At 47.5% G+C, this 19,524-nt stretch overlaps 1 protein-coding gene across 2 annotated transcripts in view; it reads left to right on the top strand.

Annotated features, from left to right (window-relative positions):
- HFM1 (helicase for meiosis 1) overlaps window positions 1-19,524 on the top strand; it is a 276,350-nt gene that overhangs the window by 44,692 nt on the left and 212,134 nt on the right. For both annotated transcript variants that reach the window (XM_075321028.1, XM_075321027.1), the window contains exons 4-6: window positions 8,358-8,575; window positions 15,967-16,008; window positions 17,370-17,440. In XM_075321028.1, the coding sequence (XP_075177143.1) occupies window positions 8,358-8,575; window positions 15,967-16,008; window positions 17,370-17,440 (331 nt within the window). The remainder of the gene's footprint in view (window positions 1-8,357; window positions 8,576-15,966; window positions 16,009-17,369; window positions 17,441-19,524) is intronic.

The raw sequence follows: 19,524 nt of genomic DNA, 5'->3' as shown, positions 1-19,524 counted from the left end.
GTCAGGGATAAAATACATAAAAAATATATACCATGGTACAAACTTCACCTCATTCTTACAACTTAAACTACAAAACAATATACCAGATAAAGATCTTTACTTCTTCCTAGAAATAAGGAAAACCATCCGGAAACTTGTAGAACCCACATGTAAAATAAACAAATTCATACTTAAATTGATAAACAACCCAAATAACAAACTAATATGGAGTCATAAGAACAGCTATCATGCCTACAATTCAGAACTCCCCACAAGAAAAATGATACACATATCCAGTTGGGAAAAGGACTTGAAAGTAGAATTCACCCAAGACCAATGGGATAAAGCTCTTAAAAACACATACCTTTCCAATATCTGCGCTACATTACATGAAGCTTATTATAAGATTTATACCAGATGGTATTTCACTCCGGACAAAGTAGCTAAAATATTCCCAAGCCAAAAACCAACATGCTGGAGAGGTTGTGATACAAAAGGTGACATTGTTCATATTTTTTGGAGCTGTCCTAAAATCAGAAGCTTATGGCAGAAAGTGTCTAAAATAATAAATCTGATAATGCACTCAAAAATAAGTCTAACCCCACAATTAGCTCTCTTATCGATAGATTCGGATACCATAAACATGAAATACAGGGCCATCGTAATTCATATCCTTCTAGTTACCAAAATCGAATTGGCGGCACGTTGGAAATCCAATAAAATTCCAAATATTTACGATCTAATAGAAAAAATATCCCTTCATAAGTTCTATGAAGAGAAGCATGCTCTAATTAATAACTCTTGGAACAGATTTCATAAAAAATGGGACCCATGGACTGACTTTATTAACAACAATACATAACATTTTAAATCTAATCTAGTTATAATTCTTGTATAAACGTAATACACTATACTTATTTAATTAGTTTAATAAGAAAATTGTTTGTTTACATCTATCTCCTGACATATTATTTGAATATCATACTTTGTAAATACTTAATCCGACTGTATGTCATAGTTTTTACCAATGTTATTTGTTTGTTTCTCCTTTTGTATATGTCTACTGTATATTATTTGTTTGATATAGCATGAAGTAATGCTATACAGCACTTTGTTTTATTGTTTTTGTTAGAACTGTTTTATGTATAAACTTTGAAAACCTAATAAAAAATTATTGAATCATTGTACTAAAATAAGGCTTCAGTCTCTTGAAAGGATTAAGAATAAATCCTAAAACATATTGGTGGAGTGTCGGGATGCACAATCTGTTGCGCAAGAGCATGTGTAAAGTAAGTGTCTCAGCTTCTTGCTCACTGAGACACAAACCTGCAGGATGGGGCATTAAACAGCAAGTGACTGGCAAACAAAGCGAATGGAGGGGGTCTCCCCAGCAAGTAATATGCCTGGTGTTTTATTCAATGTTCGGTGTGGGTTTCTGTAGCCAAGGTATACCCAGGAGGGCTAATGGACTTCTGTAAGATTTGTTTCTAGTAGCTTGCCATCAGATTTAGGGTCAGAGGAACATTGGCACAGTGGATCACTTATGATATAACCTTACCAAGGAAGAGTCATAATGACATGTATGATAATTAGTGATGAGAAAACTGCTCTGAGTTCGGTAAGCATAACGAGCATTTTGATGTTCAGTTGCTCGATACTCATGTACAAAGTATAATGGAAGTCAATGGGAAACGTGAAAATCTTCCAGAACATTGCTCGAGTTCGCCATTGACATCTATTATACTCTGTAAATGAGTACCAAGCATGAAAATACTTTTTGCGCTTACCAAGCACCAAGCAGTTTGCTCATCATTAATGATATTCCTTTAACATGATGTGGGGTATAAGTGTAGTGTGACCACAGAAACCAGACGAAAGACCAACAATACAGAGCGGGTTTTGGTGTTGGAACAGCAAGGATTACATGGGTGAGTGTACATTTTCTCTTTACTTATTCTATGTATATTGGTGGCTCATGGTAGATATTTTAATAACTTGCCCTAAATATCGATGCCAATGGTTTGCACACCTCAAATATATTGTAAAGGTCCAGATGCGCTACCTGCTGTACCGGCGTAAATAGTTGTAAAAATATGCCATTTCATGATTTGCACACTGCTAGGCCAAGATCTTCAATAGAAAAGGGTGTAATAACCTTTTTTCTTTACTTCAATTCTTCAATTGATGTTGGATTTGGAAAAGAGAGCAAGGCTCAACAGACGTGGGATGTGACTTTCTGCTGAAATGTTTTTACTTTTTCTTCAGCGCTCTATTGGGAGACCCAGACGATTGGGTGTATAGCACTGCCTCCGGAGGCCACACAAAGCAATTACACTAAAAAGTGTAAGGCCCCTCCCCTTCTGGCTATACACCCCCAGTGGGATCACTGGCTCACCAGTTTTTCTGCTTTGTGCGAAGGAGGTCAGACATCCACGCATAGCTCCACTGTTTGTAGTCAGCAGTAGCTGCTGGCTATATCGGATGGAAGAAAAGAGGGCCCATATGGGGCCCCCAGCATGCTCCCTTCTCACCCGCGGTGGTGCTTGTAAGGTTGAGGTACCTATTGCTGGTACAGAGGCTGGAGCCCACATGCTGTTTTCCTTCCACATCCCCTGGAGGGCTCTGTGGAAGTGGGATCTTACCGGCCTCCAAGCCCTGAGGCCGGGCTCCATCCACAGACCCAGAGAACCTGCTGGATTTGGAGCGGGAGTGCCGTTCAGGGACAAGGCCCTGCAACTTTCAGGTACTCTGTGTCCCCGGCAGGCACGGACACTCTCAAGGCTTGCTGAGCGTTATAGTGCGCCGGGGACAGTAGCGCTGTGCGCTGGGGTTAGGTCACTGCAGCTTTGCTGAGTGACGTTACATGTTGGGAACTACTGCGCCGACCGCTACTGGAGCGGCGGCGCAGCTGCGACTTGTGGTGCGCCGGGGACTTTGCGCCGACCGCGCTTTTACGGCGGCGGCGCTTCTAACTTTAGCCCCCGGCTTCTGCGGCCTAGCGCCGCTTCGTTCCCGCCCCCACCCTGTCAATCAGGGTAGGGGAGAGACGCTGCTCAATTGGCAGCGCCGAGGGCTGGAGCTTATTTACATGCTCCAGCCCTCTCACTAGGCACAGTGGGAAGCAGGCTTCCCGCTCTTCGTCTGTATACGCCCAGGGCCCGCCCCCCCCTCTCCACAAGGACGCCGGCAGCCATTACACATGCGGTCTGGCTGGGGAAAGGCAGCAGGCTCTGGGAGACCCAGACTAAAGGGATTTCGGCGACCACACACCCGCTCCTAAGCGGGCGGTAAGCTGCACTTTAGTGCTGGCCCCACTAGTGCCTCAGTGTTATATTAGTGTACTTTTTTCTTAGTACCATATATATATATAGTTGCACTGTAAGGTCGCTTCTTGGCTGGACACCCTGTACTGCTCTGAGGAGGCAGCAACATGTCATCCGCAAAACGCAAGGGTGCCAAGGCACAGGCTGTGTACACTGTTTGTACTGCATGTGGGGCTGATCTACCGGCAGGCTCCAAAGACTCACATTGTGTGCAATGTTCAGTCCCAGTGGCACTTCGTCAGCCAGAGCCTAATGTGGTGGTAGCCCAGGCAGAGACGCCTGTGAACCCTGCCCCGGTGACGGGGACAGACTTTGCAGTTTTTGCTGATAAAATGTCTGTGACTATGTCAAAAATCCTGGAGACCTTGCAGTCCAGGCCAGCTACTCAGACCATGGACACTGCTGTGTCTATGCTCTCCGGTCCCCCTCAGTTGGAACTAATCCGTACTTCAAGGGGGTCTCAAGCATCACAGGCTGAAGTCTCTGACTCAGATGACAGTCCCAGGCAGCCTAAGCGAGCTCGCTGGGAAAGACCCTCCACGTCATCACACTGCTCAGGGTCTCAGCGAGAAGAGTCTCTCTGTGATGAGACTGAGGACGGTGATCAGGATTCTAATCCTGAGGCTCCTTTCAATCTGGATGCCCCTGATGGTGACGCCATGGTTAATGACCTTATATCGGCAATTAATAGACTGTTGGATATTTCTCCCCCAGCCCCTTCTGCAGAGGAGGCAGCGGCACAGCAGGAGAAGTTCCATTTCCTGTATCCCAAGCGTAAATTAAGTGCTTTTTTGGACCACTCTGACTTCAGAGAATCGATCCAGAAACACGACGCTCATCCAGACAAGCGTTTCTCTAAACGTTCTAAGGATACCCGTTATCCTTTTCCCTCTGAGGTGGCCAAACGCTGGACCCAGTGTCCAAAGGTGGATCCCCCAATTTCCAAGCTTGCGGCTAGATCCATAGTCGCAGTAGAGGATGGCGCTTCACTTAAAGATGCCAACGACAGACAGATGGACCTTTGGTTGAAATCTGTCTATGAAGCTATCGGCGCGTCGTTTGCTCCAGCATTCGCGGCCGTGTGGGCACTCCAAGCTATTTCAGCTGGTTTAGCACAGGTGGATGCTATCATACATCCAGCAGTGCCGCAGGTGGCGTCCCTAACTTCGCAAATGTCTGCGTTTGCGACCTATGCTATCAATGCTGTCCTAGAATCTACGAGCCGTACCGCTATGGCGTCCGCCAATTCTGTGGTTTTGCGCAGAGCCTTGTGGTTAAAGGACTGGAAAGCAGATGCTGGTTCCAAAAAATGCTTAACCAGCTTGCCATTATCTAGAGACAGACTGTTTGGTGAGCCATTGGCTGAAATCATAAAACAGTCCAAGGGTAAGGACTCTTCCTTACCACAGCCCAGAGCAAGTAAACCTCAACAGAAAAGGTGGCAGTCGAGGTTTCGGTCCTTTCGAGGCTCGGGCAAGGCCCAATTCTCCTCGTCCAAAAGGACTCAGAAAGAACAAGGGAGCTCAGATTCCTGGCGGGCTCACTCACGCCCCAGGAAAGCAAATGGAGGAACCGCTTCCAAAGCGGCTACCTCATGACTTTCGGCCTCCTCCCTCCGCATCCTCGGTCGGTGGCAGGCTCTCCCGCTTTTGCGACATTTGGCTGTCACAGGTCAAGGACCGGTGGGTAACAGACATTTTGTCTCGCGGGTACAGAATCGAGTTCAGTTCTCAACCTCCACTTCGGTTCTTCAGAACCTCCCCACACCCCAACCGAGCAGATGCCCTGCTGCAGGCGGTGGACTCTCTAAGAGCAGAAGGAGTCGTGATCCCTGTCCCCCCTCAGGAACGGGGGCGAGGATTTTACTCCAATCTCTTTGTGGTTCCAAAAAAGGACGGCTCCTTCCGTCCTGTTCTGGACCTAAAACTGCTCAACAAGCATGTCAACGCCAGGCGGTTCCGGATGGAATCCCTCCGCTCAGTCATTGCCTCAATGTCTCAAGGAGATTTCATAGCATCAATAGACATCAAAGATGCTTATCTCCACGTGCCGATTGCTACAGAGCACCAACGCTTTCTACGCTTCATGATAGGAGACGACCATCTTCAGTTCGTAGCTCTGCCATTTGGTCTGGCGACAGCCCCTCGGGTGTTCACCAAGATCATGGCGGCAGTGGTAGCAGTCTTGCACTCTCACGGACACTCTGTGATCCCTTACTTGGACGATCTACTGGTCAAGGCACCCTCTCAAGAGGCATGCCAACTCAGCCTGAATGTTGCACTGGAGACTCTCCAGGCGTTCGGGTGGATCATCAACTTCCCAAAGTCAAATCTGTCACCGACCCAATCACTAACGTATCTTGGCATGGAGTTTCATACTCTCTCAGCGATAGTGAAGCTTCCGCTGGACAAGCAGCGGTCTCTACAGACTGGGGTGCAGGCTCTCCTTCAAAGTCAGTCGCACTCCTTAAGACGCCTCATGCACTTCCTCGGGAAGATGGTGGCGGCAATAGAGGCGGTTCCGTTTGCGCAGTTTCATCTGCGTCCACTTCAATGGGACTTTCATCTGCGTCCACTTCAATGGGACATTCTCCGCCAATGGGACGGGAAGTCAACATCCCTGGACAGGAAAGTCTCCCTTTCCCAGACGGCCAAAGACTCCCTGCAGTGGTGGCTTCTTCCCACCTCATTATCACAGGGAAGATCCTTCCTACCACCGTCTTGGGCGGTGGTCACGACAGACGCGAGTCTGTCAGGGTGGGGAGCAGTTTTTCTCCACCACAGGGCTCAGGGTACGTGGACTCGGCAGGAGTCCACCCTTCAGATCAATGTTCTGGAAATCAGAGCAGTGTATCTTGCCCTACTAGCCTTCCAGCAGTGGCTGGAAGGAAGGCAGATCCGAATTCAGTCGGACAACTCCACAGCGGTGGCATACATCAACCACCAAGGGGGGACACGCAGTCGGCAAGCCTTCCAGGAAGTCCGGCGGATTCTGATGTGGGTGGAAGCCACAGCCTCCACCATATCCGCAGTTCACATCCCCGGCGTAGAAAACTGGGAAGCAGACTTCCTCAGTCGCCAGGGCATGGACGCAGGGGAATGGTCCCTTCACCCAGACGTGTTTCAGGAAATCTGTCGCCGCTGGGGGGTGCCGGACGTCGACCTAATGGCGTCACGGCACAACAACAAGGTCCCAACCTTCATGGCACGGTCTCGCGATCAAAGAGCGCTGGCGGCAGACGCCCTAGTGCAAGATTGGTCGCAGTTCCAGCTCCCTTATGTGTTTCCACCTCTGGCACTCTTGCCCAGAGTGCTACGCAAGATCAGATCCGATTGCAGCCACGTCATACTTGTCGCCCCAGACTGGCCGAGGAGGGCGTGGTATCCGGATCTGTGGCAGCTCACGGTCGGCCAACCGTGGGCACTCCCAGACCGACCAGACTTACTGTCCCAAGGGCCGTTTTTCCATCGGAATTCTGCGGCCCTGAACCTGACTGTGTGGCCATTGAGTCCTGGATCCTAGCGTCTTCAGGATTGTCCCAAGGGGTCGTTGCCACCATGAGACAGGCTAGGAAGCCCACGTCCGCTAAGATCTACCACAGAACGTGGAGGATATTCTTATCCTGGTCCTCTGCTCAGGGAGTGTCTCCCTGGCCATTTGCATTGCCTACCTTTCTTTCTTTCCTGCAATCTGGGTTAGAAAAAGGTTTGTCGCTCGGCTCCCTTAAAGGTCAGGTCTCGGCGCTATCCGTCTTTTTTCAGAGGCGTTTGGCACGCCTTCCTAAGGTGCGCACGTTCCTACAGGGGGTTTGCCATATCGTACCCCCGTACAAGCGGCCGTTAGATCCATGGGATCTGAACAGGGTACTAGTTGCCCTCCAGAAGCCGCCCTTCGAGCCTCTGAGGGAGGTTTCACTTTCTAGACTATCACTGAAAGTGGCTTTTCTGGTAGCGATCACATCTCTTCGGAGAGTGTCTGAGCTGGCAGCACTATCATCCAAGGCTCCCTTCCTGGTCTTCCACCAGGACAAGGTTGTGCTGCGCCCCATTCAGGAGTTTCTCCCGAAGGTGGTATCCTCTTTTCATCTTAATCAGGATATCTCTTTGCCTTCGTTTTGTCCTCATGCAGTTCATCGGTATGAGAAAGATTTACATTTGTTAGATCTGGTGAGAGCACTCAGAATCTACATTTCCCGCACGGCGCCCTTGCGCCGTTCGGATGCACTCTTTGTCCTTGTCGCTGGTCAGCGCAAAGGGTCGCAGGCTTCTAAGGCCACCCTGGCTCGATGGATCAAAGAACCAATTCTTGAAGCCTACCGTTCTGCTGGGCTTCCGGTTCCATCAGGGCTGAAGGCCCATTCTACCAGAGCCGTGGGTGCATCCTGGGCATTACGACACCAGGCTACGGCTCAACAGGTGTGCCAGGCAGCTACCTGGTCGAGTCTGCACACTTTCACCAAACATTATCAGGTGCATACCTATGCTTCGGCGGACGCCAGCCTAGGTAGAAGAGTCCTGCAGGCGGCAGTTGCCTCCCCGTAGGGGAGGGCTGTCTTGCAGCTCTAACATGAGGTATTTCTTTACCCACCCAGGGACAGCTTTTGGACGTCCCAATCGTCTGGGTCTCCCAATAGAGCGCTGAAGAAGAAGGGAATTTTGTTACTTACCGTAAATTCCTTTTCTTCTAGCTCTTATTGGGAGACCCAGCACCCGCCCTGTTGTCCTTCGGGATTTTTGGTTTGTTTGCGGGTACACATGTTGTTCATGTTGAACGGTTTTCAGTTCTCCGATGTTACTCGGAGAGAATTTGTTTAAACCAGTTATTGGCTTTCCTCCTTCTTGCTTTTGCACTAAAACTGGTGAGCCAGTGATCCCACTGGGGGTGTATAGCCAGAAGGGGAGGGGCCTTACACTTTTTAGTGTAATTGCTTTGTGTGGCCTCCGGAGGCAGTGCTATACACCCAATCGTCTGGGTCTCCCAATAAGAGCTAGAAGAAAAGGAATTTACGGTAAGTAACAAAATTCCCTTCTTTTCTGTACCTTTTTATATTCACAGCTTATTTAAACAACATGATCCATTCATTTTCGAACACAGAGAAATGTGCACAGATGACACAGTGCTTATGGATTCATTTAGAGCTCCACAAAATGCTACCTATGGCAAATACGACTGTAAAGATTTAACATGTAGTCCTAATGAGCGTGGAGATGCCCATCCAAGATGCAGTGGGAGAGTTTCATTTCCTACATCTTTAAAATTGCTGAATGGTAAAGGTAATGAATGTTTAGTATGTTGAACATATCCAGTAAAAGTAATTTCATATAGTAAATTAATATTACCATTTTAACAATAATTTGCTGTAGGATTTGTGTGTAGTAAATCTTGTCAGTATTAAGCCAGCACAAGATTTGTACAGTGCAAAAAAATCTAAATTCTACAATATTAGCTCACTTGGTAGTATATTACAAATAAGAAAATAGTAAGTAATTTTTGGGAATTCTTTGAGGAAATAGGGTCACTCTAATATGACTAGGGTCTAATAGGGAAACTGTCTGCAAATCCCTTCATTGGCTCCTAATTCTCTACTGTATGCAATTCAAACTACTAACACTGACTTATATAGCTGTCCATAATCTGTCTCCTCCATATATCTCTGAACTAATCTCCCGATACACTCCAACACGTAATCTCCGGTCCTCCCAAGATCCCCTTCACTCCTCCTCACTCATTCGCTCCTCATTGAACCTCCTCCAACACTTCTCCCAAGCATCCCCTGTTTTCTGGAATTTGCTGGCTCAACACATCAGATTATTTGCTACACTTGTCAGCTTCAAACGGAACTTGAAAACTCCTCTGTTCAGTAATGCCAATAGTCTCCAATGACTCCACTGCCGTACCACTGCTGGAGATGCTACCTCACCACCACTGGAGCTGCCGCCTCACCACCACTGGAGCTGCCGCCTCACCACTGCCCCACCTTCTGTCTCCTCTCCAATATCTTATAGAATGTAAGCCCACAAGGGCAGGGCCCTCTTCCCACTGTACCAGTCTGTCTATTATAACTTATACATGTTTTTTTTGTATGTATCCCCCTATGTACAGCACCATGGAATCAATATTGTGTTATAAATAAATATTAATAATAAAATAAAGCCAAAAGGATGGTTGGATCTCTGTAGAACTGCTGTCTGCAAAAAGCCTCCATCTCCTGGACACATAAGAATGGCTTCAGGCTGGGTTCACATATCCTCTAGTCATCCATTATCCCGAATCTGTTAGGTTTTTTGTCCCTATGAATGTCAGCCGAATCCGTTTTTAACATGTGGAGTTTATGGACAATGGATGTGTTAACGGATTGCTATTTAGCCATCATTCATTCTTGCATTTATAACGGATCCATTGTTTTCTTTGTCGCTCCATTGGGAGACCCAGACAATTGGGTGTATAGCTTCTGCCTCCGGAGGCCACACAAAGTATTACACTTTAAAAAGTGTAACCCCTCCCCTCTGCCTATACACCCTCCCGTGGATCACGGGCTCCTCAGTTTTATGCTTTGTGTGGAAGGAGGCACACATCCACTCATGCATTCTCATATTAGTTATGTCGGTTGGAAGAAAAGAGGGCCCCCACGGGGCCCCCGGCATGTTCCCTTCTCACCCCACTACGTCGGCGGTGTTGTTAAGGTTGAGGTACCCATTGCGGGTACAAAGGCCGGAGCCTCATGCCGTCTCCTTCACCATCCCTTAGCGGCTCTGGGAGAAGTGGGATCCTGAGCGGTCATCCATTTAATGGGACCGTGCTCCCTCCGCAGCCCCTGTGGGAATCTGCCGGACCGGAGTCTATTCAATCTCAGGGACCGGGCCCTGCAACTCTAAGGTACTCTGTGTCCCCATTGGGGACTGTGCAGGGAGCGCACCTCCTTCCCGGACGCTGCGGCAGCTGCTGAATTGAGAAGGCCGGTGGACTTCCGCGCCGACCATGCCTGCTTGTCGGGCGCGGTCTCAAATTTAGTCCCCGGCTTCATCGCGGCCTAGTCGCAAAAATCCCGCCCCCGGGCCTGCCTGTCAGGGGTAAGGGCGGGACTGCCGACCTGACGTCGGATGTGAGGGCCGGAGCATCCTGCATGTTTCCTCCCCCCCTCACTGATCACTGTGGGGACCCCAGATTCCCGCACTTTCCTGGCGCCGCCCACGGCTCCACTCCTCCCCTGAGAGCTCCGGCAGCCATTTTTTGGCATTCTGCCGGTGGAGGATTCTCAGTGAAGAGCTCTGCAGCTCCGGGGGACCTAAGGCAGGGAATCTGGAGGACACACACTCCGCTTGTTAGCGGTCGGTAAGCCACACCGGTCACCCGGTGCTGGTCCCCCTAGGGTGCCGGAATAGATACGTATTTATATATATATTTCTGTTCGGTCGGGCTGTATACCCTTTTTTGCCCATATACCCTCAGTGATCACTCTCCTAGGAGACAACAGCATGTCGTCCACAAGGAGCAAAGCTGTTAAGGCACAGGGTTTTTTTTGCGGCCTGTACCTCTTGTGGGGCTATATTACCTGCGGGTTCCACCTACCCTCACTGTGAGCAATGCTCGACCCCTGTTTCGCTTGCTCAGCCGGAGCCTCGGTCACTAGTGGGCCCCTCGGCTCATGTAGACCCCCCTGCTCCCCCTGTCCAGGCGCCAGGGACAGAGTTCGCCTCTTTTGCTGAGAAACTCTCTGAGTCACTTTCACAATCCATGGCTCAGTCTATGGACAAATGGTCTGCCAAGCTGCTAGAAGCTTTGCAGTCCAGACCGGTCCTTACACAGGCCCCGGCCCCTGTTGGATCGTCGCCTCCAGGCCCCTCTCGGTCCGCGCCGCAGCGCGCTCCCAGGTTGGGCCCTAGGTCTCACGGGGAGGACTCCTGCCCGGACCACAGTCCTAGACAGGCTAAGCGGGCTCGCTGGGAATCTTCCCCGACTTCTTCACGCTTCTCGGGTTCCCAGCTTGAGGACTCTCTGGAGGACGAGGCGGACGTCGCAGCTCAGGGCTCTGACCCTGACGTCGCCCTTAACCTTGATACACCTGAAGGGGACGCCTTAGTGAATGATCTTATCTCGTCCATCAACCAGGTGTTGGATCTCTCTCCCCCGCCTCCTCCTGTAGAGGAGTCGGCGTCTCAGCAGGAGAAACACCAGTTTCGGTTCCCCAAACGTACACGTAGTGCGTTTTTCGATCACTCTAACTTCAGAGATGCTGTCCAGAAGCCCAGAGCGGTTCCGGACAAGCGCTTTACTAAGCTCCTCACTGACACGCGTTATCCCTTCCCCTCTGAAGTCGTTAAGGGTTGGGCTCAATGTCCCAAGGTGGATCCTCCAGTCTCTAGATTGGCGGCTAGATCTGTGGTATTGGTTGAAGATGGCTCATCGCTAAAGGATGCCACTGACAGGCTTGTTTCTTCAGAACCTCTCCGCCCCCCGCTCAGGCCGATGCTCTTTTTCAGGCGGTGGACGCTCTGAAGACAGAAGGAGTTGTGATCCCCGTTCCCCTTCAGGAACGTGGTCGCGGCTTTTACTTCAACTTGTTCGTGGTGCCAAAAAAGGACGGATCATTCCGTCCCGTTCTGGACCTCAAACAACTCAACAGACATGTGAGAACCAGACGGTTTCGGATGGAATCTCTCCGCTCGGTCATCGCCTCGATGTCACAAGGAAACTTCCTAGCATCGATCGACATCAAGGATGCTTATCTCCACGTGCCGATCGCACCCGAACATCAACGCTTCTTGCGTTTCGCCATCGGGGACGAACACCTTCAGTTCGTGGCATTGCCTTTCGGCCTGGCGACAGCCCCACGGGTTTTCACCAAAGTCATGGCATCCATTGTGGCGGTCCTACACTCTCAGGGCCACTCGGTGATTCCCTACTTAGATGATCTCCTAGTCAGGGCCCCTTCTCGGGTGGCGTGTCAACACAGCCTTACCGTCGCTCTGGCGACTCTCCAGCAGTTCGGGTGGATCATCAACTTCCCGAAATCCAAGTTGACACCGACCCAATCACTGACTTACCTCGGGATGGAGTTTCATACACAGTCAGCGGTAGTCAAGCTACCGCGGGACAAACAGCTTTCTCTGCAGGCAGGTGTGCAATCACTTCTTCGGGGTCAGTCACACCCCTTAAGGCGCCTCATGCACTTCCTGGGGAAGATGGTGGCAGCGATGGAGGCAGTGCCGTTCTCGCAATTCCATCTGCGGCCACTCCAATGGGACATTCTCCGCAAATGGGACAGGAGGTCGGCTTCCCTCGACAGGAACGTCTCTCTTTCCCTTGCAACCAAGACGTCACTTCAGTGGTGGCTCCTTCCCAATTCTCTATCGCAGGGAAAATCCTTCCTACCCCCAATCTGAGCTGTGGTCACCACGGACGCGAGCCTGTCAGGGTGGGGAGCGGTTTTTCTCCACCACAGGGCTCAGGGAACCTGGACTCCGATAGAGTCTTCCCTTCAGATCAATGTTCTGGAGATAAGGGCAGTGTACCTAGCCCTATTGGCTTTCCATCGGTGGCTGGAGGGCAGGCAGATCCGTATCCAGTCGGACAACGCCACTGCCGTCGCATACATCAACCACCAAGACGGCACTCGCAGTCGTCAAGCCTTCCAGGAAGTCCGGCGGATTCTGCAGTGGGTGGAAGCCACAGCCTCCACCATCTCCGCAGTTCACATCCCGGGCGTAGAAAACTGGGAAGCAGATTTTCTCAGTCGTCAGGGCATGGATGCGGGGGAATGGTCTCTGCACCCAGAAGTGTTTCGAGAGATCTGTCGCCGCTGGGGAACGCCGGACGTCGATCTCATGGCGTCACGGCACAACAACAAAGTCCCGGCATTCATGGCACGGTCTCAGGATCACAGAGCTCTGGCGGCAGACGCGTTAGTTCAGGATTGGTCGCAGTTTCGACTGCCTTATGTGTTTCCTCCTCTGGCGATGCTGCCCAGAGTGTTACACAAGATCAGGTCTGCCGTCGCGCCATTCTCGTCGCTCCAGACTGGCCGAGGCGGTCGTGGTACCCGGATCTGTGGCATCTCACGGTGGGTCAACCGTGGGCGCTTCCAGACCGCCCAGAATTGCTGTCACAAGGCCCGTTTTTCCATCTGAATTCTGTGGCCCTCAACCTGACTGTGTGGCCATTGAGTCCTGGCTCCTAGCGTCTTCAGGGTTATCTCAGGATGTCATTGCCACCATGAGACAGGCCAGGAAGCCAACGTCCGCCAAGATCTATTACAGGTCTTGGCAAATCTTCTTATCCTGGTGCTCTGATAACGGTTTTCCTCCATGGCCGTTTGCCTTACCCACTTTTCTTTCATTCCTTCAATCCGGAATGGACAAGGGTTTGTCACTCGGCTCTCTCAAGGGCCAAGTATCGGCGCTCTCCGTATTTTTTCAAAAGCGCCTAGCCAGGCTTCCGCAGGTCCGCACGTTCCTGCAGGGAGTTTGCCACATAGTCCCACCTTACAAGCGTCCGCTGGAACCCTGGGATCTTAACGGGGTGCTAATCTCTCTTCAGAAACCACCTTTCGAGCCGCTGAGGGATGTCTCTCTCTCACGTCTTTCGCAGAAGGTGGCCTTTCTAGTGGCAGTTACATCACTCCGGAGAGTGTCTGAGCTTGCAGCGCTGTCATGCAAAGCCCCCTTCCTGGTGTTTCACCAGGATAAGGTGGTTCTGCGTCCGGTCCCGGATTTTCTCCCTAAGGTGGTATCTCCTTTTCATCTCAATCAGTATATCTCCTTGCCTTCATTTTGCCCTAATCCAATTCACCAATGTGAAAAGGATTTGCACTCTTTGGATCTGGTGAGAGCACTCCGACTCTACGTGTCTCGCACGGCGCCCCTGCGTCGTTCAGATGTGCTCTTTGTCCTTGTCGCTGGCCAGCGTAAGGGTTCGCAGGCTTCCAAGTCGACCTTGGCTCGGTGGATCAAGGAACCGATTCTCGAAGCCTACCGTTCTTTTGGGCTTCCGCTTCCTTCAGGGCTGAAAGCCCATTCTACCAGAGCCGTGGGTGCGTCCTGGGCATTGCGGCACCGGGCTACGGCTCAGCAGGTGTGTCAGGCAGCTACGTGGTCTAGTCTGCACACTTTCACGAAACACTATCAAGTGCATACCTATGCTTCGGCAGACGCCAGTCTAGGTAGGCGAGTCCTTCAGCTGGCGGTTGCCCACCTGTAAGAGGGGGCCGTTTCGGCTCTTTTTATTGAGGTATTCTTTTACCCACCCAGGGACTGCTCTTGGACGTCCCAATTGTCTGGGTCTCCCAATGGAGCGACAAAGAAGAAGGGAATTTTGTTTACTTACCGTAAATTCCTTTTCTTCTAGCTCCTATTGGGAGACCCAGCACCCGCACCTGTTCCCTTCGGGCTGGTTGTTCTTTTGTGTACACATGTTGTTCATGTTGAATTGTTCTTTTGGTTCATGGTTTTCAGTTCTCCGAACATCCTTCGGATTGAATTTACCCTAGACCAATTTATAAGTTTTCTCCTTCCTGCTTTTGCACCAAAACTGAGGAGCCCGTGATCCACGGGAGGGTGTGTAGGCAGAGGGGAGGGGTTACACTTTTTAAAGTGTAATACTTTGTGTGGCCTCCGGAGGCAGAAGCTATACACCCAATTGTCTGGGTCTCCCAATAGGAGCTAGAAGAAAAGGAATTTACGGTAAGTAAGCAAAATTCCCTTCTTTTCTACCGGATCTGTTACAAATGGAAGATAAATAGCAATCCATTAATGGATCTGTTGTCCATAGACTCTCATATTAAAAAAAAGCGGATGCGACAGAAATCGGTTTCCCAACAGATCTATGCAGGATCCATTCTAACATATGACTAGAGGACATGTGAACTTAGCCTTAAACTGTTCTATTTTTTACCCCCTTTTTGTCTCACACACTTAGTCATTTGATGATAAGAGGTATGAATTTTTACATACGGTACATTATGACCACTGTTAGTAAAATAATGCACAGTACATCATCTTAGCTTCATATCAATCAGTGTAATGGATATAGTTCCATCCATCAGTTTGGAGCTTTTTCGTGTTTTGCTTCCATACAACCTAGAATGTCACTCGTTTTTTTTTAGGGTTTACATCAGTTCATGTAAATAACATGCTGTGCCTCTATGACTAAAAGCCCGATATTTCCAGGAGGAAAAAAAAAAAATATCCTTGTGTAGTGGAGCTCTCAGTGTGGCAGGCGCATAGGTTCACAATGCTATTAATCCTCAGATTAACCCCATAACTGCAGGTTAATAGTACTCCCTTTAACGGTGCCTATGCACTTTAGAAAGACTTGATTTTTAAGCAGAAGTTGGGTCCAATCTTCTGGGTTATGAGACATGATGAGCAGGATCCCACAACCCTCCATGATGACAGCCTTTTCTATCTTCTGTCAAAACATCAAACATTTTGCAAGTTTTCAATGAGATTCACACGAATATATTGGTGTAATCGATGAATCGGGGACTTGTTCATTCTCCTTCATTTAATAATACAGGTAAGTTTTATTTGTGGAAGAAGAAGAAACAATTCAGTGACTGGAGGTTCATTTTGTTGTCTATAGTGAGGCTTTAACAGTAATCTACTGTCTAATTATATAATAAACAACTGATAATATATAAATGCCATGTTTTGCTTTTTTTCATTAGCCACCACTCCATATGGGATTCTAAAGCCGGTTTCTGAGATTCGTATCCTTTCTTCTCCATGTATATTTTGTTAAGCAAGGTTTGCATGGTACTATTCTTACAGACACTGGTGCTTGAATTTTCCAACTTTCTGTATAAATTTAGCTTAAATCTACATCAGATTTTTACATAGTCTTTAAAAGAGGAAGTGATGCAGTATCACGTCAGGGGGAGTTAAAAGTATGTGAACCTTTGTTTCTTATGCGACTCCCTTGTCCAGCAATAGCTGCTTCTAATTATTTCTGTTAATTGTGGATTAGTCCTGCACATCAGCTTAATGGAATTTTAGTCCAATCTTTGCCACAAAACAGCTTCAACTCTTTATCCTTCCATAACATTTCTATAGGATTAAGGTCAGGAATGGGACTTTTTGTGCTTTGTGTCGTTGTCTTACCGCATGACCAATGTTCTCTTGAGGTTCAGATGTCCAGATTATTTTCCTTTAGAATATGCTGGCAAAGTTCAGAATTCTTGTTCCATCTATAATGGCTTCCGTCCTGGCCTAGGTGCAGCAATACAGGCCCAAACCATGATGCTACCACCACTATCCTCACAGATGGTATCGGGTATTAGGTTTTTATGCTGTAATGGAGTGATTTTCTTTCTCCAAACATAACACTTGTAATTTAAACCTAGCTCTATTTCTGTCTCCTCAGTCCACAAAATAGTGTTCCAATATCCTTTTAGCTTGTCCAAGTGATCTTGAGCAAACTGCAGATGGGTAACAATGATTTTTTTTGTACATACCTGTTTTTCAGTGTCCTCCTCATGGTGGACTCATGAACATTAACATTAGCTAATGTGAGAGAGGCCTTAAGTTTCTTTGAGGTTACTTTGCTTTCCTATGTAACCTTGCAAATTATTATCCAACTTGCTGTTGGACTGTTCTTTGTTGGGTGATCACTGTTGGGTAGGGTAATAATGGCCTAAATTTCCTTCACTTGTACACATTCTGCTGATGGTGGATTGGTGGAGTCTGCAGATGAGCAAACCCGAGGTTTGGTGCTTGTACCAAACACAGACTTTACATAAAAAACTGAGTTTGAATGGTATGATCAGATCATGTTCCTGTACAGTCAGACACGGCCATTACACAGTGCATAGCAAAGACACATGTATAAGATTATCTCAGCACAGGAACTTTTTTTTAAACACATCCAATTGTGGAAATTGTTATTCCAATATTTATTGATTAACATAAACTTAAAAATTAACTTAGTTCTTGGAAAACCCTCATTAAAGCTGTGTGTTACATTATCAAAGAGAATCAATTTGCCATCTTCATTATTCTTAATTGCAGAACAACTTTAAATGGATAGCAAATGTTGTGGTTTTTTTTCTTTTACATTTCCTTAACATTAAAGCTAAACAATTTAGAAATATCTTTTCTGAATTTCCATATTTTAATTATATACAGTCAAAAGCTTTGGATGATGTAAGTATTGTTGTCTTTCTTAAAATACAATCTAAACAGATAAAATGTCAGGTTCCATAAGTTATGGGCTTTTTACAAGGGGCAATGATCAATGAACATTCATTTCTGATCATTGCTCAGATAAAACCTTATTTGTTGTTGATTGCCTTTTTTATGCATGCATAAAAATTCCCATTTAGTGGTAGCATATCCCGTCACCAAACAGGGTATGTAAAACTGACAATATTGAATATAAAGGGTTGGTATGAATGCTCATTTGTTTTAACCCCTTGTAATAGTTGATCTATCATCCATCGGTGTTCACTAGGGGCAAGTTTTCTAATTGGATAAAGAGACTCATTAAGACCAGCATTGTTCACTCAGACATGGATGAGGAGACGTAAGCCTTTCCATGAATCAGGAGAGCTGACTGGCGTACACCTTTGTGTGCACCTTGCCACAAATCCTAGTCCTGCTGGAGTAAGATCTGTGGCATAGCCAATGCTAATGAATTTAAAAAGTGAAGGTCACCATGCCCTTGTCCAACCCCAGCTCCATTCACTTTGTCAGAGCTTGGTCAAAAATGGCGTGAAAATGCCAAAAGTCGCATCATTTCAGCACAGCATCCAGTTGTACCAAAATTATGTGATTCTTCCAAAGTTTTTTATACCAGAATACTGGCGTTAAAGCGTTAATGAATTGGGCCTTTAGTGTCTACAGTCACAATCCTTTATATTTTACATGATATGTATGTGGAACAATTTATGAATTTATGAACATACATAATTTACAACTTTGATTTATTATTAAATTTAAATGCTTATGGGCTTGTAAGCAGTGCATGAAAACACACTAAAGTGGATTTGTCACTAGAAAACAGCACCCATCTCATGTTACCACAATGTCAAGTTCATTAACATTGCTTGCTGGGATGTTTGTTGACTCTTTCCATCCTTAGAAAAAATGTTAACTTACATTTTCCTGGAAATTATGTCAATCATATTTAAATCATGAATATTCAGTTTACTCTTCCCCCTCCACCCCCTGCCACTGTGCTTGACAGCCGAAACCTTTCTAAAGCCAAGGCAAATCAAGAATATCCTACCATAGATATAATGTACACATATGCACTGTTATTCTTGGTGAACTTGGCTTTTAGAGACTATTATTACACTGAAAGTGCTGTTGGATGCTGGGTGAGGTGGAGTGTGAGGATCCTCTTGTAGGGTTTGTCCACTACTAGGACAACACCTTCTCAATCCGTATGTTTGTCCCTGTTAAAATAAAAAACACACTCGCCTCTGCTGCCATTCCATCAGTGTCGGTATTTGCTCTCCAAGGGCTCATATGAAGTAGTTACGTCATGCGAGCCCTGTGCTCAATTTGTGCTGGCTTCCCTGTCTCTGCATTCAGATGTATCAATCATCAATAGGTGAGCGTCAGCCGCAGCTCTGATTTCCTCTTGATGTTCAATTCATCTCAAGGCGATGAGAGAGAAGCCGGTGCTGATTGAACACAGGGCTCATGTGACATAACATCCTCACTTAAGTCCCAGGAGAGCGAGTACTGACACTGCAAGTAACAGAGGTGTGTATAATAATTGTTATTTTAACAGGGGCAAACATGGAGAATGAGAAGGAGTTGTCCAAGTAGAGGACAACCCCTTTAATGAATCAAGCAAGGCACGAAGTGGCGTGTGACTCCATGTGCACCTCAACACAAACCTTACTACAGTCAGGGACTTGTGACATAGGGACAACCACCACTCATCATGAATTTGACGAGAGGAGATCATCATTCTCCAGCTCCACCCACTTTGTTGAAGCTGGGCGAAGATGGCATTAAAAGCTAAAAGTCGCAACATTTTTGCACAGACCCATGTTGCACATAAAAATTTCAACTTTTTGAAGGATTTTACGTCAGATTTTTTGTGTAATACCTTTGATGAATCAGGGCCTTGGACACATAAAATGCTGAATGTTCAGAAAGGATTAAAGAATCATTCTGGGATAGATTTTTAAAGTTACTACACTCAACTTATCAGTGCCAAGAAATCATTTTCATGATGCATGCAGATTGTAATGTTACTGTAGATCAAATGACAG

Source organism: Anomaloglossus baeobatrachus, chromosome 8 (genome assembly GCF_048569485.1).
Source record: "Anomaloglossus baeobatrachus isolate aAnoBae1 chromosome 8, aAnoBae1.hap1, whole genome shotgun sequence".
In the NCBI taxonomy this organism is placed as follows: Eukaryota; Metazoa; Chordata; class Amphibia; order Anura; family Aromobatidae; genus Anomaloglossus; species Anomaloglossus baeobatrachus.
The sequence above is the reverse complement of the archived record's forward strand: the minus strand, read 5'-3'. Positions and strand labels throughout refer to the sequence as shown.